The 22,309-nt window shown below is 51.5% G+C and overlaps 1 protein-coding gene across 4 annotated transcripts in view; it reads left to right on the top strand.

Moving 5' to 3' along the window:
• Nucleotides 1-22,309, top strand: part of TMEM266 (transmembrane protein 266) — a 199,627-nt gene that overhangs the window by 87,125 nt on the left and 90,193 nt on the right. For 3 of the 4 annotated variants that reach the window (XM_067754920.1, XM_067754895.1, XM_067754905.1), the window contains 3 exons: nucleotides 8,574-8,630; nucleotides 10,047-10,185; nucleotides 12,015-12,130. In XM_067754920.1, coding sequence (XP_067611021.1) covers nucleotides 8,574-8,630; nucleotides 10,047-10,185; nucleotides 12,015-12,130 — 312 coding nt within the window. The remainder of the gene's footprint in view (nucleotides 1-8,573; nucleotides 8,631-10,046; nucleotides 10,186-12,014; nucleotides 12,131-22,309) is intronic. The other variant, XM_067754910.1, reaches the window with a different exon arrangement.

Raw genomic sequence — 22,309 nt, 5'->3', positions numbered from 1 at the left:
TAGTCTTCTGTCTCCCCCATCACCTGGAGTAGGGCTGGGCATCTGACACCCACCAATGAAGGCATGAATAAATTAAACATGTGAGAAATTCTTTTTCAAAATCTTGTTTTCATTTGCCATGACCTTGACAATGATCTTAGGGAGCATGAAAGTTGTATATAGAGATGAATTTTCTAAACAAGTTGGAATGTACTGCTTTAGACAATGTCAAGCTCACCGCTGGTGGAAGTCTGCAAGCTCAGGCTAGATGACCAGCTCATTGGGCTACCAGACAAGGGATGAAAAATCATTGGAAGGTGGTTGGGCCATGCAACGTAACCTTTAAGGTCCTCCCTCCAGCTCTGAGATTCTAGAAATAATCCCAGGTCCAGAACATTCCACTTAACACCACATTCTCAGCAACAACTGATCCGTGCAAGTGGGAAGAGCTGGGCTAATACTTCTACCTCCTGGAGGAGGGACCTAGTAGGGAAGAAGCACATTCTCAGTGACCCTTGGCCTCAGACACAGACCAAGACCTCATGCCGGGCTGTCAGGGTGACATTCAGAAGGAGCTGAGAGGCCACCACACAGACAACCCAAAGTTTGGGTCCCTGGTGACTCCTCTGGATAAGCACAAGGTTCCGTCTCATCACCCTGATGTATAACAATAATCCTCATGTTTACAAAGATAATTCTGCCCATTGTAGAAAATACAGACAAGACAAAACGAGAAAAAACAAATCGCCCACAGACAACCACTATTCACTTGGTTTATGTCGACAGTGACCAAGTCACTGGACATTCTCATCACCCACAGACAAGCACTATTAACTTGGTTTACGTCGACAGTGACCAAGTCACTGGACATTCTCATCACCCAAAGACAACCACTATTAACTTGGTTTACGTCAACAGTGACCAAGTCACTGGACATTCTCATCGCCCACAGACAAGTACTATTAACTTGGCTTACGCCCAGTGAGCCTTTTTCAATGCGCAAGTGTGTACGTACACACTTTTTCCTTAAGAAAAACGGGGTTATAGTGGACCTGATATTCTGGAACGCACTTTTTGTCTATGAATATTTTGTAAATGTCTTTTCATGTACATAGTTTTACAACCACATGCTTGGGATTCTACCTAGTGTTTGTTTGTTTTTTTAATTAGCAAATAGTTGAAACACATCAAAAACATAGTGAACCATTTAATGCACACATGTGTTCCCACAATCCAGCTTTGTCAAATCCTAACATTTTGGCAATCCCCTGCCATACAGTGGCTGCAGCCATTGTACGATGTCCCCAGATTAACCCTCATCTTGGACTTGTGGGATTTCTCCCCGTTTTCTGCTGTTATAAACAGCAACAGCCCTGCAGACTCACCCCATCTCAGCGTGACTCAGTTTGGGTTTAAGAGCAGTGACCCTTGAGCCCGTGTGACGCCGCCCCCTGCTCCTCTCCTGCCCAGAGTCCTCCCTTCCGCCCTCGCCTCGCACCACTTCTGGCTGTTTCTGGCTGTCGTGGCGTGTCCTCCCACCCAGGCGGCAGTTCATTCATGTGGGCCAGTGGCATAGAGGGAAGGTCAGGCCCAGGCTCTGAGCCTCCTGGTTCAGCCTCCTGCCAGCTCTCTGGTCCTGGGGAGGTCACTTAGCTTGTCTGAGCGTCAGCCTTCCTCGTCTGTAAGAGGAGGTTAAAAATATCCATCTTAGAGGGATTTTGTGAGAAACGAAATAATGTGTATAAAGTCCCTCTATTAGTCTAGGTTTTCCAGAGAAACAAAACCAACAAATATAACCTAGATGTGTATATTTATGTAATAAGAGAGATTTACAACTTCTTGGTTCACGTGGTGATGGAGGTCAAGAAATGCCCCAGATCTGTAGGGGGCAAAAGCTGGAGGCCCAGGAGAGCTGATGATGCGCATCTCAGTGCACGTCGGAATCTGCAATGTCCCAATTCAAAGACAGTCAAGCAGAGAGAGCAAATCCTTCCTCCCTCTGCCTTTTGGTTTTATCAGGTGGATTGGATAGGGTGAGGCCCGTTCACGTTGGGGAGGGCAATCAGCTTTTACTCATTCTTCCAGTTCAAATGCTAATCTCATCCGAAACACCCTCCCAGACACACCCCAAATGAGGTCTGGCCAGATATCTGGGCACCCTGCGGCCCAGCCAAATTGACACGTAAAATTAACCTCCTAGCTCCTAATACAGAGCCTGGCACAGAGGAAGGACTTGATAAATGGAAGCTCTTGTTAATTTATTCATTCAGCCCACATTTTTGAGTGACTCCTTGCCAGGTGCTGTAGGTGGTACTGGGCGTGAGGATTCTGCCCTGATAATCAAGGTGAAGGCCCAGCTCAGGTGTTTGCGGTCTACTGGGAAGCCGCCAAGGGGACGTGTGTAATGAGAGAACCGGAAATGGAGCTTAAGTCTCCTGCTGCAGTCAGTAGGAGACCTCAGAGGGAAAGCAGGTTGCTTGCGGATGTGTGAGGTGCTAGGTGCACGGTGGGGATAGAGGACCTTCTGGCAGCAGTCACAGAGCAGACAAGGGACAGCGTGAGCGACCACAGCATGCCTGGTTGTTGACTACAGCAGGGAATGGTGAGAGATGTCCTGGGGACTAGGCCAGGTCATGAAATGCCCTCCATGTCTTGCTCAGGAGTGGGGGTCTTGTTTTGAAGGCAGTGGGGAGGAGGCTCCAGGCAGGAGAAGCGGGTGATGAAGTTGGACTTTTAGAGAAATCCCTCTGGCAGCTGGTAAGCAGCAGCGGTCGGAGGTGGGGGGAGACTGGAATTTGGAGACTATTTAGGAGGTGCCATTTAGCTGTAAGAGGTTAAAGGTTTGACCCAGAGCAGTGGAGGTGGGACGGAGGAAGGGACAAGCTGGACAGAGTTGAAGGAGCTAAACTCTGCAGGACTTGGGGACCGGCCATCCTGGGGGAGGGGGCACGTGCGAGCGAGAGTGAGGGTGAGCATGACTTCCGGGGGAGGCTGGCCTCCTAAGAGGGGGTGGGGATGCCCTGTGCTAAGCCTGGGAACTGCTGCAGGAGGAGGTCTCAGCTGGAGTCGTGGACTGGGTGGGGCTTCAGGGTGTCGGGTGCGAGTTGAAGCCAAGGGTGCAATTGTCCGGGGATAAGGGAGCGTGAGAGGAGAAGAAATGGAGCCCCAGGAAACAATTCTGGGATGGAAAGCTGACTGAGAAAGTGGAGCCAGGGAGGTGGGAGGAGAACCCAGAGGGTGTGGGATCCTGGAAACAAAAGGAGGCCTTCTGGAACAAGGAAGCCGGCAGCACACCTGAAGCTGCTGAGGGGTCATTGGTAACCAGGGGCGATCAGTTTTCCTGGAATGTTGGGTGCTGGCATCAGACTGCAGTGGGTTTAGTGGAGGCATCTCTTCAGAAACTTGGGAGAACTTGGGGTCAGTGAGAGATGTTACAGGGTGGAGGAAGTGGAGATGTTCCTATGCCCAGAGGGAGTTCTGGGACAAACCTTGCACATCACGTGGGTTCCAGTTTCTCTCTTCGTCACCCAAGCCTAGCACGGTGCCCCCTGAACAGTGAGCACACAGCCAGGGCATGTCAGTGCTTAATTCACTGCCGTTTGGTCATGTTGTCACCACCGTGCTCTACCCTGTGGGTCTTGAACCCATTCTTTGAAGGTAGCCGGGAACCTCCTGCCAAAATGAACCCAGCATGGCGGGAGACAGTGCAGCCAGTGTGCCTGGGAGCCCAGGTCCCTGGAGATATCAGCTGCTGCCTCTCGGAAGGGGGTCATCTTTAGACCCCTAGGGAGGAGGCAGTCTCCATTCACCATCCTCTTCCGCACAGATTTGGAAGACTTGAGGGTGAAGGAGGGAAGGGGTGGCTGCTGGCTCTACTCCTGTTTTATCAACGCCTAACCCCAGGGGGCACCCTTGTGCTGCCTGCAATCACCCCTCAACCTGTGCATGTCATCCAGCAAACCTTTCTTTTGCAAACCAGTTCAAGACTGCTTTTAGCCCCCACAAACGTTCCTCACATTTCCTAAGTTCTCCTTGTAGCTGGATCCCGGACTCCATGTCTTCCTTTTGCTTCTCTAGTTTAACCGGGGGCTTGCAGAGGAGGGAGCCTGTAGCCATCTTGGCAGCCAAAACTTGCCCAAGGGTACATCTGCTTCTTGAGGAAGTACCAGGGGTCAGCCCCCAGCGGCCTGCTGCCCATCGTTTGTCTTGCTCAGGCCAGGCTGTTCCCCTAAGCCGTGCAGCACCCCGCTCCCCAACGCCACCGGCTGCAGCCTTCCAGGGGCACGAGCTCAGGGCGAGATGTGTGCTGCTCCCTTTTCCCCGGCTGGCGGGCCCGGCTTTGGGGATGGCTCTGCAGGGAGCAAGGGTGCCAGCCCCCACTCTGCTCAGCAGGCAGTGAGCCAGGGGATCTCCCTCTGCTTGGGGAAGGGGTGCCTTTGAAAAATTTGCTCAAAGGCGTCTGATAGACGAGCAGGTGTTTCTGCCTGCATCTCCCAGGGTTCCTAAACCCTAGGAAACTCATCAGGCCTCATCCCAGGGAAAGAGGCCGATTCCCCTAAGGGGAGGGGCTCAGGCCTCAGGCGGCAGGAGGCCAGGAGTCCTTGCTGCCACCTGAGCGAGGCAGGGCCTGGAGCAGATGCAGAGGGTCAGGACTTCCCATCCTCCCCTCGTGCTGCCTGAAGCCTGAGCCCCTTCCCTTGGGAGAAATGAGGGGAGTCCCTCCTGAGAGCGGGGCTTGCCGAGGGAAAAGATGAGGCCTCTGGGGTGGGAAGGAAGAGGGGCCTGGGGACCAGAAGGTTTACCTGCCCCTCTCAGCCTCAGTTTGTGCATCTGTAAAATGGCACGAGAGCTTGGATTATAGTAAATAATAGATGGTGCCATCCTGGAGATTTTGCCAAGACTCTGGCCTATCTTGATTGTCAGAGCATCCTCATCTCTGGAAGGTGAGACTGGAATGAAGGAGCCTGAAAACCCTTAGTCCCAGGTGGGACAGAGGCAGCTGGAGCTGAGGGTCCAGGTCCCTCAGTCCCACCCCCCTCAAAGCCCTTTGCAAATCTTAGGCACAGGATTTCAAGGCCGCGGGCCCTGGGGTGGGGGTGGGTGATAAAAATAACCCCTCCTTAGTGTCCTCCTGCAGTTCTGTTAACAAAGCTCTTTCCAACGGAGCTTTGTAGCAGCTGGCTAGCTGAGGCAGGCAGCACGGGGTCACTAGTTCTGCCTTCCTGCAGGCTGACTGAGGGCTTTGGCCGATGTCCCATGGTTAGTAAGGGATAGTCAGAGCCCAAAAGGGGGACCTGACCTTTGACTCCTGATCTAACTCTCTTTCTCCTTCTTGCATCTGGGCATGTGGTCTCCCTGGGTTTACCCAGGGCATTGTCACCTTACACATCCCTGCCGTTCTGTTGGGTACTCCAGGGGAGTTTGTTAAAAAAAAAAAAGGCATATTTCTGGGCCCTGCACCCAGAGATCCTGACATCCTGGATCTTCATGAGAGCCCAGGAATCTCCATTTTAAACAAAATCTCTAGATGTTGCTAAAGCAGGGGGTCCTTGCCTGCACATGGAGACACACAGGCCAACAATGGGTTAGTCAGTCTGGGTGAGACCCGTGCTGGGGGCCGTGACGCGGCAGGGCAGCATGGCCAGGTCCCTACCTCCACGGACAGCAAAGGATGCTGCAGGGGAAAAACCCCTGGCTGGAGTGTTTCAGAGCTGGGTTCTCATTCCACCTTTGACCCTGACTCGGAACAGCCAGTTCCAGGCCATTTCCCATCTACAGCGGGAGGCTGGCCCAGGAGCTGTTTCCCAAGCCATCTCCACAGCTGCCTTTTGGCTGTTCTGTTTCCATGGGCTGGGCTAGGAAGGAAAGTCTCCCTCACAGGGTGGGTCCCCTGTGGATGGGCCAGCAAGGAGGGAAGGCAAATAGGTGGCCAGTACTCCCGCTGTTCCACTTGCCTACCTGGTACCACCTTGACCCATAAGCCCACGCAACCTCCATCCCTTCCTAGAGCACAGAGGCCCCGCTGGTGCTGTCTGCTGTCTGCTCCTCCCCTCTCTGGGGTTCCTGGCTGAGTTTCAGCCTGGCCAGCTCCCTTCCTCATACCCACACTGACTTTTTAGTAAATGCTGCTTTGTTTATAAAGCAGGATGATTCCTTTTAAATGAGGTAACCTAGAGGAGTCAAATTCATAGAGATGGAAAGTAGATGGTGGTTGCCAGGGGCTGTGAGAAGGGGGAGTTGATGGTTAATGGGCACAGAGTTTCAGTTTGCGGTGATGAAAAAGTTCTGGAGGTGGTTGGTTGTGATAATTGCGCAACAGTGTGAATGTGCGTAATGCCGCGGTTCACTTTTAGAAATGGTTAAGATGGTATAATTCATGTTTGTATATTTGACCACAATTTCCAAAGACGAAGCAATAGCAGGGCGGGGAGAAGGGGGTATCACATCCGGACCAGGCCCTGTTCCTCTCTGTGCTAGCCTGGACTTTTGGCTGTGGGAGCCCCAGAACTTGGATTTTGAGGTGGATGTGGCTGGTGTATCATTTCAGAGGAGACAAATACTGAGTTTCAAAGTCGGCACAGTTCGAGGGAGTGAACAGCAGCAAAAGAAACGAGGACAGTATCTGGCGTTCTTAGGCAGCTTGAGTACATTACACAGAGTCAAACACCTCTGGGTCCAAAGGCCGACTCACCTCCTGATGCCTGAGTGACCTTGGGCAGCTTCCTTAACCTCTCTGAGCTTCAGCTTCCCCTTCAGTAAAATGAGAATCATGTGTGAGGAGGGTTGGCCCAGGATCTGCAACCTACTGATATGTACCAGATGGCAAATGTTAGTCTCATAATGAATTGGAAGATTTGTATCTTCTAACTCATCTCTCTAGCAGAAGGGGAAACTGAGGCCCAGAGAGGTTATTTGACTTGCCGAAGGCCACACAACCAGCCGATTACTGAGCTGTGACCTCAAGATATTGGACTCCAACCCAGATCTCTCTGCACCCACTCGCAGCTGTGGTGCAGTTAAGCGAGAGATTGGGAAGCCACGTGGAATGAGCATCAGGCTGCCACATGTCCCTGTGTGTTATCAAACATGGTGACAGAGCTGGCCGCCACCAGCATCCCTCCTTCTCATCTCTTCAGGATAGTCCTTTATGGGGAAGAGGTAAATTTTAGCAGCCAAGCCTTTTTGTGGCTTAAGTGTGGGTAGAGATCCCTAGGCTTTCTACAGCTTTGCCACATTCAGATGGCTGGCCTTGTACTATAGGCATGTGGGAGCAGGGACCTCACCTGGTGTGAATTACTGTGAACTTCTCATCTTGGTTCAAGGAAGGGCCTACGACAATTGTACCAGGGTCATATGAGACCAGCTTTTAAGTATCTTCTTTGGAGAAAGATGTACTCTTGGTGAGGAAACCGCTACAGAAGGCGGAGGCATTGGAGTGAGTTCCTGAGGGCTTTAAGGAATCAGACATGCATGCATTTGTTCATTCATTCACAACTTGTAATCACTCAGTGTCACTCTATGCCAGGGATTAGGGGTAAAGGAGAGAAATCTGACAGTGTCTCCTGAGCCTGAATTGGGGGATCAGGCAGATAGTCACCACAAAGTAAGATAAAGTCCAAGGGAGGGAGGGTGGTGATTGATGGTCCAAGGCCTATAGGAACACCCAGGAAAGAGGCACCAAGCCTGGGAGGGTAGAAAAGCTTCATGAAGGTGACATTTGAGCCGTGGCCAGAAGGAGAAGGCCTTTCCAAGAAGAGGAAGGGGAAAAGGCCCTGCTGGTTAGCACACAGGCCAAGATGCTATAACAAGAAAACCAAAAACACATGGACTTAATTAAACAAGGTGGGGTCAGCAGTTAAGGCTTACGTGGTGGCTTGGTGCTGGTGGGGGCCCAGCATGCTTGTTGCCAGCCCTCCCTAACTGAAGACACCTCCCCACCACACCTACACACCCACATTCTAGTCTTTGGGAAGAGGGAAATAGGAGGACGAACCTAATCCCTTAAAGGTCACAACCAGGAGGTGGTACACAGAGCTTCTCTCCTTATAAGCCATTGGCCAGAACTTGGTCACACGGCCACTACAGATGCAAGGAAGGCTGGGAAATGTAGTCTTTATCTGGGTGGCCATGCTGAAATTCCAATTATTGTATAAGGAGAGAAGAGAGATTGGGGGTGGGGGGGAAGTCAATGGGGGAGTCAAAGCCACTTGCAAAGACAAGGCAAAGGAGAAAGAGCTTGCATGTTTGTTGATTTGCAAGTGGTTTGTGACATGACAGGAGTGCAACAGATGACTGGAGAAGGAGGCAGGGTCCTGCGTATCATTCCAAGGATTCAGAGTGTATGTGTATGTAATGGGAGCATTGAAGGTGCTTAGCCAGGGGCTGGCGCAGGCGGTGACGCAGACCTGAGCTAGGGCACTCAAAGCGGGGGTGGAGAGAGCGCGTGGGCTGAGAAACACTTAGGGGATGGTGAAGACTTCTCCCATTAGTGAACAGGAAGCAGAGCCCTTGATTCCAAGCTCTGGAATCCTCTCTGCCGGGAGGAGGGGGGAGGGAGAACAATAACCATAACCTCTTTTCTCACTTCCTCTCAGACTGTTCTTCGGATAGTGGTGCTCGGGATCTGGGATTACATTGAAAACAAAATAGAGGTAAAGACCAATGTCCATCTGCACCCCCCAAGCCAACCATCCTGGAAGCCAGGAAATGTCACTGTCCCATCCATCCCAGGGTGGGAGCCATCAACAAAGGCCATCTCCTTCCCACACTGGACACAGGAGTCTGTTCAGCTGTGCCTTTGGGTGGGTGGGGAGGGGGGTGAACTGAGAAAGTTTCCAGCAAAGGAATGGTCTAAAAAATCTCCTTGACTTTCTGCAAAATTTAACAAGTTATTCTTTTTTTTTTTAACATCTTTATTGGAGTATAATTGCTTTACAATGGTGTGTTAGTTTCTGCTTTATAACAAAGTGAATCAGCTACACATATACATATATCCCCATATCCCCTCCCTCTTGTGTCTCCCTCCCACCCTCCCTATCCCACCCCTCTAGGTGGTCACGAGCCACGGAGCTGATCTCCCTGTGCTATGCAGCTGCTTCCCACTAGCTATCGGTTTTACATTTGGTGGTGTCTATATGTCCATGCCATAAAAAGTTATTCTTGAATCATTTTGGAAAGCTTTTGAAATGTGTTCTAAAACAAATCCACTCTAAAATGGCCCCATGATCAGAGAGCTGAGTGGGGGAACCATAAAAGTGTTTCTCAGCCTGGGTTTCTGCAGAGCAAAGCGGTTGCTTTGTTTTGTATAAAAGCAGGTGGCGTGTGGTGGGTGGAGATGAGGTGCGGGGGAGGCTGGCTGACCCCCAGAGTTTGGTGTGCACAGGACAAGGCAAGGCTGTCAGGGTCTGCTGCCCACTCCTTCCTCACCACCCCATTCCTCACCACACACACTTTTTAGCCTCTTTGGGCCAAATGCTGGGAGCAGACATAGGGGCCTGGCCTGTGGAAGTCTCAGACCAGGCCAGGCTGGAACAGGCAGATGGAAGGTCAAGGCCCAGAGCTGAAGCGCAGGCTGGGTCCCCTTCTCTCCGAGCTTTGCCTCCATGCAGGGTTAGAGACTCAGCACCAGATGCAGATGAGATGTGGGCTCTAGGCTGTTGCTTCCCAGGGGTAAGGGGCTTACCTTCAGCCTCCACTGCCAGTGAGGGATTCAGTGAGGCCAGCGCAGGAAACCTGCGACATGGGATGCAAACCCCACCCCGAGAAGGGACAAGATGCTGGAGACGTATGCTTGCAAAAGAAGCTTGGAACAGCCCAAGGCCGTCCAAACCAAGGCTGGCGATGGGCTGAGGTCACTTGGAGGAGAGAGAGTGCTCAGGGGCACATCTGGGGTGGGAGGTCCCTAAAGACTAAGGAGGGTCACGAGAGGCAGCCAGGGATGGGGGTGAACTTCTGAGGGGGGTGCAGGGGATCACTGGCCAGCACCAGCTGCTTTGCGTGACCTGGTCTCTGGTTCCAGGACATTCAGGAAGTTGGCCCAGGGCACTGAAATCCACCTCCTCTCACAGGTGTTTGATGGGGCTGTGATCATCCTGTCCTTGGCCCCGATGGTGGCGTCCACTGTGGCTAATGGGCCCAGGAGCCCCTGGGATGCCATCAGCCTCATCATCATGCTCCGGATCTGGCGGGTGAAGAGGGTCATCGATGGTGAGTGGCCCGAAAGGGGTGCGTTCGAGGCAGGAAGGATGGTCTCTGGGGTCTCTCATCCCCTTATCGGGGTACCCTCTCCCTGGTCCCCAGCCCCATGTCCCATCCTGTGAACACTGTGGGGTTTGACATCTTGCCAGGGAGCCCCTAATCCAGAGTCCTCATCAAACTGAGCTGTGATCAGGTCCAGCTTTGTAAAGCCCACGCAGGAAAGGCACTGGGAGATCATCTAGTCCATTCCTCTCATTTCACACATGGGGAAACTGAAGCCAAGAGGGATGAGGGTCACACAGGAAACCAGCTCTGAGTCAGGAGGGAAGCCCAGGACCCCTGACGCCCACCAGTGTTCCCTTAGCTGTTCAGCTTCCCCCATCTGCACAGGCTCTGCTCTTGGCTCTGTCCCTGAGGGGCTGCCACTGGCTGGGAGCTCATGGGGCCCCGTAATCCAGAGTCCAGGCTCTCTCTCTGGGTCTCAGTGTATGTCTTTTATAAGTAGGATCCACTGTGAGTAAGAGAGACTCAGAATAGCAGTGACTAAAACAAAACAGAAGCTTATTTCTCCCACATGAAAGCCTGGGCCAGTAAGGTAGGCAGTCCAGGGCCAATAAGGAGCTTCTGAAGTCATGATTCCAGGTTCCTCTTGTATTGTTGCTTTGCTGCACATAGCCTACTTTCCAAAGTCACCCTCATGGTTCAAGATGGCTGCTTCAGTGCCTGCCATCACATCCTCATTTCAGCCAATAGGAAGAAGGAAGGGAGGAAGAAGATAAAGAAGCAAAAGGAAAGCCCCAGCTGCCTTTTCTTTTTACACATCTTTACTGAGATATAGTTCACACACTGTAAAACACACATTTAAAGTACACAATTGAATGCTTTTTAGTATATTCATAGAATTGTGCAAACATCACCAAAATCTAAGTTTGGAGCATTTTTATCACTTCAAAAAGAAACCCATACCCATTAATTAGCAGTCACTCCCCATTCCCCTCCAGCCTTAAGCAACCACTAATCTACTTTCTGTCTGAATAGATTTGCCTCTTCTGGACATTTCATATAAGTGGAATCATTTATGTGGTCTGTTGTGTTTGGCGTCTTTCACTTGTTGTAGTATGCATCAGTACTTTATTCCTTTTTATTGTCAAATAGTATTCTATTGTATAGATATACCACATTTTATTTATCCATTTGTCAGTTGATGGACATTTAGTCTGTTTCCACTTTGGGCTGCTGTGGACACTCATGTACAAGTTTTTGTATGGACATATGTTTTCATTTCTCTTAGGTTCCTGGGTATGGAATTACTGGGCCATATGGTCACTCCTTGTTGAATATTTTGAAGAACTCCTGTTTTCCAGAGCAGCTGCCCCATTTTTCATTCCCACCAGCCACGTGGGAGGGTTCTAATATTTCCACTTCCTCCTCAACTCCAGGTGCCTTTTAAGGAAGGCTTCTGGAAGCCGCTGCACAACACCTGCACTTGCATCCCGTCATGCAGGATGTAGTCTCATGGCTTCTCACAGCTGCAAAGGAGACTGGAAAATACAGTCCTCATACCAGGCAGCTGTGCACACAGCCAAAATTAAGGGTTCTTCTATCACTATGGAAAAGGAAAAAAAAAAAAAAGGTATCTTAGTCGTGATGGGTTAGGGTTCTAGCCCTCTTATAGTTTCTGGGTGCTGTTGGGTACCTGACACCACCGCCCCCGCCCCAGTTCTTCCAGGAACCACACCTGGGCCTGAGCCTGCTGCCGGCTGGATGCTGGGACCAGCCCCTCCCCCACCAAGCCCTGCCGCTGCCAAGCTGTTCACGGGGCTGTCTCTGTTTTCCAGCCTACGTTCTGCCTGTGAAGGTGGAGATGGAGATGGTCATCCAGCAGTACGAGAAGGCCAAGGTCATCCAGGACGAGCAGCTGGAGAGACTGACGCAGATCTGTCAGGAGCAAGGGGTAACGCGTGGCCACTCTCAGTTCTGCCCAGTTCCGTCCAGGGCTGAGGACCCTAGTGGTTTCTAAAGTCCCCTAGGGTGCCAGAGCTGCAGGTGCCCTGCGGTTAGCGACCTCCTCCAGCCCCTTCACAGACACATGGGAACCTGAGGCCCAGAGTGGGGAGACGCGTCTCTAAGGTCACTCATGCCCAGCCCAGCCCAGCCCGGCCCGGACTCCGCCCTGGCTCTAAGGCCAGGCTTCTTTTCATCTCTCCGTGGTGACCAGTCAGCTCTCCAACCTGAACTGGCTGAGTCGTCCCCTCAGTTATCAGGGTCTTCTGGGCACGGCGGTCTCTGAAGCAGGGGTCGGATTCTGTGTACAGAGGTTGCTGGGCACCGCTGTGGGCCAGTTGCCACCCAGGACCCCCAGACACACTAGAGAGGCTTCAGCAGTCGCCCTCTGCCCTCTAGGAACCCTGGCAAAGACTCAGAGACAGGGACGGGCCCTCCAAGGCTGTGCTGGGCAGAGCCAGGGGGACAGGCAACCGGGGCTCGGAGAGGGTCTGTCTGGGAATCCAGAGGCTTCTCTCAAGGTCCAGCCCCCCAGTCCTCTGCTCCCTCCCCCAGGACTTCAACCAAGTCACACACTTCTTTGCCCTCAGTTCTTTCCTCCCTAAGATGAGGGGACCGCTCCCATGTGAGTGGGACAGACAGCCCCTTCTATAGGAGTTTAGGGGAGGGGACTGGGGTGCTCAGGAGGTCGGAGGACAGCAGGGCCCTGCAGCAAGGCTGCAAAGCGCTGTAGAAACATAGCCTCAAGTGCAGGGAATGTTCTGGTACCAGCCGTGCAGGGTGGGAATGCCACAGAGCGACGAGCTCGCAAGGTGGTGGGAACGTGTGTGGGAGGATGGGCCCAGCCCCGAAGCCCTCGCTGTCGGCCTCCAAGGGTCCTGGGCACTCACTGCCGCGGGCCGTGCTTGTTCGCACCCGGAGCTGCTTCTCCCACTAAGCTGGATGCTCCCCTAGGGTAGGCTTCGTCCAACTCGTGTTTGTCCCCAGCCCAGCACCCCCTACGTGTGGGTCTCCTGGCTCCCCAGCCCCAGGCTCTCGTGGCTGGAGGAGGCGCTGGAGCGGGTGGGGAGTGTGTGGAATTACCCCACAGGAACACGCAGGCCACGTCTTCCAAGTCATCCCCTTGGAATGTCTGTCCGGGAACATTTATCTCTTTATCTACTTGGGGAACACCACGGCCTTTCACTTCAGCACAAAACGCTTATGAGTGACAAGAGGGGCCATCAGGGGACACAGTCCCCAGGGGCACATTGTCCATGGGGTCCCGGGAGTGGGGCCGTCTAGGCTGGGAAGAAGTGCTAGGCTGGGAAGAAGAATGATGCTCCGGTCCCGAAGCAGTTGGCGTCAGCTTCGTGCTTACCCGTGCATCTGGTCAGCCAGGAGTGTGCACAGGACAGGCCCCCGCCCTCAGGAGGCTCTGGGTGACTCGGGGCATTTAGCAGGCCCATGGTAGACAGCAGCAGTCCCGTGTAATGCATGCTTCAGCAGGGACGCGTCGGGGGCTCTCGGTGGGGTGGACGGGTTTCCAGAGGTGCTGACATTGAGCCACGGACCCCTGGAGAAGGGCGCCAGGTAGAGGGGACAGGTGAGGCACGAGAGTGGGCATTGTGCTGGGGGGATCAAGGCTGTTCAGGGTGTGAGCAGAGGCGGGGAGTGGGGGGATTTGGAGGCAGGCTTGGGGAGGGCCGCAGGCCTGACCAGGGAGTTTGGGCTTCATCCAGTTGGGAGGGAAGAAGCCTGGAGTGTTAGAAGCAGGGCCGGGGGGATTTGCTCAGATTTGAGTTTTTGGTGTATCTTTCTGGTAGCCTTTGAAGGATGGATGGGAGAGGCAGGAGTGGAGACGGGAAGCCCGGTAGAGGCGGCAGAACCACCAAGGGGAACGCGGCCTGGGCTTGGGGCAGAGGGAGGTGGAGGGGTCAGGGAGAGGACAGCTCAAGTGTCATCCAGGACCCGGCCAGAGCGTGGTCAGGCAGCTCTCAGTCTGCTGTCTCATAGGAAAATGAATGCTCTGCTTCGTTGCGTTTGGCCACGTGAAAGACACAGACACAGCGCCGCATCTGCCCTCCATAAATGCATGGCCACGTTAACAGCCCACGTGCTGCGTGGCTGATGGCAGGCCAGCCCTCCTGGTTTCCACTGTGACCCCGTCCTGAGCCCCCGGGGACCCCACATTCCTGCCGTCCCGGTTCACGTCACCCTCTATATGTGGCCTCCTTCCCAGGGATCTGGGCCAGAGGGAGACTCCCTTGGATTCTGCACAGGAAAGAGCCAATAAATAAAGACAGATTCCCTCTACGTAGTGACATCTGGAAAAGAGATAAACAGAAACAAACCATTTTAATTTAAAAAACACCTGAAGCCTGTCATTTTAGTTAAGACAGCAAAAAAGGGCCAGATGGGCTGGAATCCCAGCAGGCTGCCACGGAGGCGGGAGGGGCTGGCCAGAGCCACACGCTGGGTCACTGGGTTCTGCAGAGAAACCACGAACGCTGCTCTCCCAGAGCCGTGCCCACTCCACAGGGTGGAGCAAATAGACACCTCATTTTCAGCTGGATTTTAAGACCAGGCTTGGGACTTGACTGAGCAAAAAATGCCCTTAAAGAAATGTGAATGCTGGCTCGTGGAACGTCAGGGATGGCTAGGCCCTTTGAGAGAATAGTGCCTGGAATGGTTAGGATGTTAGGGACAGACCTGAGTGCAAAGCCAGCTTGGCTACTTGTGGCTTTGGGCACCAAGGGGACCTCTGTGGACCTTGGTTTTCCTAATCTGATAAATGGGGATAATAATAAAATCCTTGAAGGATGGCTGTGCGATCGCTTAGCCTAAAGCCTGGCACGTGATAAATGGTGACTCTATGGGAACTAACCACCCATTTCTCCACGTACACCCATTTTACAGATAAGAACATTGAGAAGTGGTGACGTGCCCAAGAGCACAGAGCTAAGAGAGGGCTTTTAGAGCCAGGAGTAGATCCAGGTGTCCTATCTGTGAAAGGTGTTCTTCCCCAGCCCACCTTGCTAAGGATCGTGGTCTATGACATTTTTATACCCACGTCACTTCTCAGGGCTCGGTGAAAACATTGATTAGACTGTGCACCAGGGTGTCTTTAACCCACTGCCTGAGGACAACTCGTCTCTTGCAGGCACAAACCCGGCTGCCCTCAGCTGCCTCAATAGCATTTCCAAAGAGCCTCTTGCTGCTGCCCTCACTCCCACCCCACCCAACCCCATTCCAGGTCATTCTGTTCATCTCTGTCACAAACTCTTGCGCTCTCTCTCTCTCTCCCAGCAGGAATTCTTAGGGCTTAATGAAGCAATTTCCAAACTGAATTTGTATATGCTACCTAAGAAATTGAAATGTGCCCAAAATTCCAATGAAGTGTGTAGAATCTCAGTTTAAACAAGACACTCACTTTGCGTTCACCGTGCTCTCTCCCTGGCATGTATTTGTAAAACTGTTTGCCAACACTTCACTCATCTTAGCTCTTTTTAAAACTAAACTTTATTTTTTAGAACAGTTTTAGATTTATAGGAAACTTGTGGTGATAGTACAGAGTTCCCATATACCCTGTACCCCTTTTCCCCATTATTAACATCTTACATTAGTATCATACATTTGTTACAATTAATGAACCAATATTAATATGTTATTATCAAGGCCCACACGTTGTTCAGATTTCCTTAGTTTTTATCGAATGTCCTTGATCTGTTCCAGGATCCCATCCAGAACACCACATGACATTGAGTCATCATGTCTCCTTGGGCTCCTCTTGGCTATAAAAGTTCCTCAGACTTGCCTTGTTTGTGATGGCCTTGACAGTTTCGAGGAGTTCTGGTCAGGTATTTTATAGGATGTCTCTCTGTTGGGATTTGACTGATGCTTTTCTCGTGATTAGATTGGAGTTCTGGGTTTTGGGGAGGGAGACAGAGGTCCCGTGCCATTCTCATCCCATCATATCAAAGGTACATACTGTCACTATGACATCACCGTGGATGTTGACGCTGACGTAGTGTTTGTCAGGTCTCTCCGCTGTCAAGTGACTCTTTTTAAATTCATCTTAGCCTTTTTAGAAAGCTTAAATTGCTTCTTACTGTGACCCTGTGGAGACTCTTGGGTGACATGCTTTGCTAGCTTCTTGCATGAATATCTCGCACATTTTATCTTCTGTGCCACATGGCATCTCATTCTCACCACAGGCCACGCCCAAGGTGCCCCAGAACTCCCTTGTGTTATAGATGAGGGGGCCCTGGATTTGGCAGTTGGAGGAATCTGAGGCCAGTTAGGAGATTAGGATGGAACAGGGGTCTCTTACAGCTCATTCTAATCCTTTCCTCCCCCCAGATCACACTGACCTTCTGGTCTTCACAGGGAGACAGGATTCAGTGCTTCCCTCATTCCCTCATCTCTCCTGACTACTGGCTCACCTCATCCTTAGCAGATTCCTACTGGAAAGAGGAGCCCAGAGGGGCCAGGGTTGGGGCGGGGGGAGGGAGGGGGACACTGTTGGTCAGTCTCACCTTTCCCAAGCCCTGGCTGACCTTCTGCTGCCTTCTTCCAGATGGCTCGTTTCTGTGGTGGAAGCAGGTCGCCTCAGACCCCTGCATTCAACAGTCCTTCGACGGGAAGGTCCTTTCACTTTTATTTTGCTCCGTATCTGGATTTTGTTCTCTGCCCGTCCAGCCAGAATTTTCTTAGGCACTCATCTCTCTGGTACACAGATGGATTCCAGAGGTGGGGTGCTAGTTCCTGCCCTTCAGAGAGATGCTACGAACTTTTTGTCTCTTTCTTTGTACTGGCTGCTTCAGAAATCAAAGCTATTTCAGATGCAGTGGTTAAATCAATGCAGTGATATATTCTTCCAACTTGTCTTAAGAAACCACTTCTGAGGTTTCAGTACATCCCTGCCCAGGACCTTGCTCTGATTCCAAAACATACTCTGAAGTCCCCATTGTACTTGCTCTTTGCTCTATAAGCCTTGCAACAACTTTTGGTCCAAAATAATACGATCCAACTCAGCTCATGGTCGAAGTTTGTTTCTCTTCCCTGCTGGGCCCTGTGGGACCAGTTAAGTTCTTCTTCTTCAGCACCATCCAGTGAGACCACTGGCAAAAGACCCAGGGAGGTGGGGCTCAGTCTAGGGTGACTTGAGGCCCAGCAGGGAGGCCAGTGGAACTCTGTGAGCCCCTTAGGTCAGCCTTAGACCTGGGGCAGACGGTGGTCTCTGAAAGAAGAGTCCTGTGCGGGGGCAGCTTGGAGGGTGGAGAGCATCCTCTTACCATGGGAATCAGCAAGTGGGATTCTAACCTCAGCTCCACCAATAACCCTCTTAACCCCTGGACCTCAGGATCCTCATTGGAAAAATGGAGGAAACAAGGCTTACGTCACAAGGGTGCTGTGACTATCAGATTAATTCAGGTAATATATAAAGTCTGGCCCACTGGAGTCTCTCAGTAAATGTTAAAAAAGAGCACAAAAATAATACTAAATCATTTATACAATGGTGACCATTTGCAAATGTGCTGCCACGTGTTTTAGCTCATTTTGACTTTGATGGTCAACGTTGGCAGGCTGGGTATTATTAATCCTTTTATAGATGGAAAGGCTGAGTCTGAGAGAGGCTGCTGCCTGCCCAGTGTCTCACTGTTTGTCATGGAAGGAAGGGCTGAGGTGGAACTCAGAGTTCAGTGTCCATTTTCCTCCACCCGAAATAGGGCATCCGTACAAGTCACTGTTAGAATGAGTAACACAAACTGCTCCATTAAACAAATCCAGACATCTCCGTGGCCGAACACAAGAGGAGCGTGTTTGTCACCCACACCGCAGCCCAGTGCAATTGCTTTGGGGAGGGGGTAAAGGGACACTGTTCCACACAGTCACTCTGGCCTCCAGGCTCTTCCCCTGTCATGGCTCCTTCTTCTTCTAAGTGTTTGGAGTTTTCTCCCTTCAGCCAGGGGATTAAGAAAGGGAGGGTAGAGAATTGTGCATAGATTTTTACTGGCCGGGCCTGAAAGCGGTGACATTGTTTCTGCCCCCATTTCGTGGGAGGGCTCAGTTACACAGTCACACCTAAGGCACCAGATGCTGACAAAAGTAGTCTGAGTGGCCAAGGAGAAAACAGTCACCTGCACAGTCACCTAATAGGCTCACGATGTTTCTACCTCCATTCCTCGCTTCCCACTAGCAGGAGGCACCATCACAATGATTAATCCTTCCTGGATGATGCAAGTCTCCCTGGCCTGTTTCCTGAAGAAACAGGACGATAACCTGGACCCTAAGCGATAGACATTCCCGCTGGAGGAAGGTGGGGGGTGGTGTCCACTCCACGGTCCTTCGAGGGCCAGCAGCCCCTTCAGCAGGTCACGAGCAGCAGGAAAGGGGTTCTATCCTGGCTCGGGGTGTCGCTAGACGCTGACGCGTTCCAGAGAGCCCCCTCTTTTCTTGCAGAGGCCACAAGCCCCCCAGCTCAGCACAATAGTCTTTGTTACCCGGATTATTCAAGATCCCCACTGTGGGAAGTGAAATTTTTTTTTTTAAACATGGGCAGTGATTTGTAAAACAGCCGATAGCTTTAATGACAAGCCTATTTAGCTGATAAAATTAGCCATCAGAGGAATAATTTATGTTATCCTTTTGCCATAATTTAAATTTATGGCCAACTACCAGTCATCTTCACAGTGGATGGAAAGGGGCCAAGGTCGAATTCAGCTTCACCCTGCTCCTAAATCATTAGTTTGCAACTGTCTCCTGAGTTTTATTGTTACCAACAATGGCGAAACTAATGGAAATAAACATTGGATGCCATCCCAATAGCAGATGGGTTTGAAGGCAGGGCAGTCTGTGCAGACAGCACTAATAGGATGGAAGAAAATTATTGCTATTGCATTAGATACCATCGAGCTTCTGGCCAAAGTGTGCATTGATCAGGCCAAGGCCCTGTCAGTTGTACTTCACAAACCAGACCATTAAAGGCAGAGATGGGCTGGGTGTGCCCGCCCTGCCGCGCCCCCCACCCCCCGCACCGGGGTCTGGCCCCGCCTGGGCATGCATTAAAAGCCCAGCCCAATGGAAGGGGCCTGACTCACTCCAGTAATGCACGCTGAGGGCTTCCCTGTGGATCCCAGCAGATCTGGTCAGGTTATCTGATTAGAAATACTTAGCTAATAATGTGCATTAAGAAGGGCTGTGACTGCACTTTCCTTCTTCCCAACTCATAGAATGGTCTTTTCTTCCCCACTGGCCCAGTTTGCCAGTGGAAAATTTGCTTCATTTTATCCTCAAAGCCGCCATGCACTTTCTGTCCCAGAGGCCCAGGCTCACGTGAACCTGGAGAGCCTCAGCGCTATGGGTGTTTCTCCTTATCTGTGTTTAGCAGTTTGACTATAGGGTTTCTAGGTGTGGGAGTTTTGTATTTATCCTCCTTAGGGTTCGGATTTGTGGGTTGGTGTTTTCATTAGATTTGCAAAGTTTTTGGCCATCATTTATTTATTGCTTCTGTCCCATCCTATCAGTCTCCTTCTGGAGCTCTAATTACATATGTTAGACCTTCTGATCATGCCTCACTTTTTTCCTTAGACCCTATTCTGTTCCCCCATTCTCTCTCTCTTTTCTTTTTCTGGCTGTAACTTTTTTTTAAAAAAATAAATTTATTTATTTATTTTTGCTTTTGGCTGTGTTGGGTTTTCGTCGCTGTGCATGGGCTTTCTCTAGTTGCAGTGAGTTGGGGCTACTCTTCGTTGCGTTGTGTGAGCTTCTCATCGCAGTGGCTTCTCTTGTTGCAGAGCACGGGCTCTAGGCGCACGGGCTCTAGAGCGCAGGCTCAGTAGTTGTGGCGCACAGGCTTAGTTGCTCCTCAGCACGTGGGATATTCCCGGACCAGGGATCGATCCCGTGTCCTCTGCATTGGCAGGCAGATTCTTAACCACTGCACCACCAGGGAAATCCCTGGCTGTAACTTTTAGTATTTTTCTATAGACCTATCCTCAAGTTCAACATCCCTATCTTCTACTGTGTCCAGTCTGCTGTTAAACCCATCCAACTGAGTGCTCAATTTCAAATATTGTATATTAAGGTCCTAAAAGTTTCATCTGATTCTTTTTCTAGGTTCTGTTTCTCCACTGAAATGCTACAACTATTTTGTCCATCTTTTCCCACACTTTTCTCTAACTGCTTTATGATTTGATAATCGATCCCTTTTTCCTGCTTGTTGGCATGAATAGTAATTCTTATTGTACGTTACACATTGTTGATGCATTTTAGAGGTTCTGGGTTATGTTATCTTTCTCTAAAGAGTTGGCCGTCTGACAGTGAGGCATTTCCGTAGGAGCAGGGGATGGCCCTGAAGACAGCACCAAGAATTAACTGGCCCTTTCACTTTGTTCCCTCCCAGTTAGAGTCCCAGAGCCAGCACAGAGCTTGTTATAGACCAGAATTCAGCTGCTCCGTTAGCCTTACTGAACACACAGTGAGACTGAGGCCCAAAGAGGAAAGGATACTTACCAAAGTCAGAGTGAGAGAGGGATGATGGGCCGAGAGTTGAGGCTCCTCCTCCAGCCCTGGCTTTTTCCCCACATGGGGGCCCTCCTGCTCTTTCCTGGCCCCCGTTACCATGAAGCTCCCCCATATTCTGTTTGAGCTGAGTCACTTCCACCTCTCCCTTAAGGCTTCAAGTTCCCTGACACAGGGTCTAGGGGGCTGTAAGCCAGAGACATGGGTTCTGGGCCCAACTTTGCTCTGATGCACCATGTGGTCCTAGCCTTTACCCCACACTGTCCCCCAGCACAAAAGCCTCCTGCCCATCACGGGGCCTCAGTTCACCCATCTGACTAAAGAGGCCCTGCTCTCCTAGGACCCCTTGACAACCCTTCATCAACTGGAGAAGCACACGTGGCCATGTTCAGCATATGGGAACCAGGAACCAGGCTCTGAGGGTCCCAGCTAGAACATCCAGACAGTCCCCTGGGCTGTCACAGCCAGTGACCAGAGCTGAGAGCCATTTAGCCCATCTGCAGTGTCTCCGTAAGGAGTCAGCCATTCCTTCTCAGGGTGAGGGATCAGAGCATCCAGCCACCCCATGCCCTCTGGGTGTGAAGCTTGTAAAAATATGTCCCCAAAGCAGGTTGCCTCCTCCCTCACCCGCATTCCAATCCATGCCCATGCTGACACTTCTACCTCCTAAACAGTCTTCATCTTCATCTCCACTGTCTCTACCCTAGTCCAAATTCTGGTCATCCCTGGCCTGCACTGCTGCAGCAGCCTCCCAGCTGGTATTCCCATGTCCGCCCTGGCTTACCCCCATCCAGTTCATTCCCCTCTCAGCTGTCAGCACAGTCCTCTCACGATGCTCATCTGAATCACCACTCCTCCACCTCCACCCCTCCACCCTTCTGTTCAGAAGATTTCAGTGGTATATTGTTTCTCTTTAAATAAGGGCTGAAGTCCTTAAAATGTCTTACCATGGCTACAAGGCTCTGCCTGGTGTGACCCCTGCTGACCTCCCCCAACACCTCTTACCTCCCGGTCTCTGTCTCCCAGACACACCGTGCCTCTTCTGCCACAAATGTCACCCAGAGCTAGCCCTTAGAACTCTCCTGGGACATTTGTTCCCTGCAGTGCCGCAGACAGTGCCTGTTGCTTGGGCCACCCAGGACTTGCTGTGAAGCTGGGAGAGGCAGTTTCATTCCAATACACATAACAGGATTTTAACGTTTCCCTCGCCATGCTTTACCTGACTTCTTAGTGAATAAGTGAATAAAGGAGTGAATGGGGGAACTACCATACACTCGGGTTCATATTTCTAGCCTAAAACTTATTTCAGTGTACATGCCTATGTCTGCACATGTGGGCTTGGGCAAGCCATGGCCTCTGGCGTCTGGCCTGAATTCCAGTGGGACACTCATGGGCAGCTCTGTATCAATTACAAGTTATCAATAATGCATCTGTTCAGAGTGGCCTAGGAGGCCATTAGCTAGGGCTGCCGGCCCTGATGAGCGGCCTTGGAGAAAGTGGGCTGGGTATGCCCATGGGAAGTTCAGATCATCCTGGGCAGGAGGGGCTCCCAGCCCCAGCAGAGCTAAGGAGGGTTGCCTAATGGGCCCTACGTGACATCTGAGGCCTTGCTGCGAGAAGGGTG

Source organism: Pseudorca crassidens, chromosome 1, assembly GCF_039906515.1.
Source record: "Pseudorca crassidens isolate mPseCra1 chromosome 1, mPseCra1.hap1, whole genome shotgun sequence".
In the NCBI taxonomy this organism is placed as follows: Eukaryota; Metazoa; Chordata; class Mammalia; order Artiodactyla; family Delphinidae; genus Pseudorca; species Pseudorca crassidens.
This window is presented reverse-complemented; position numbering and strand designations above follow the sequence as displayed.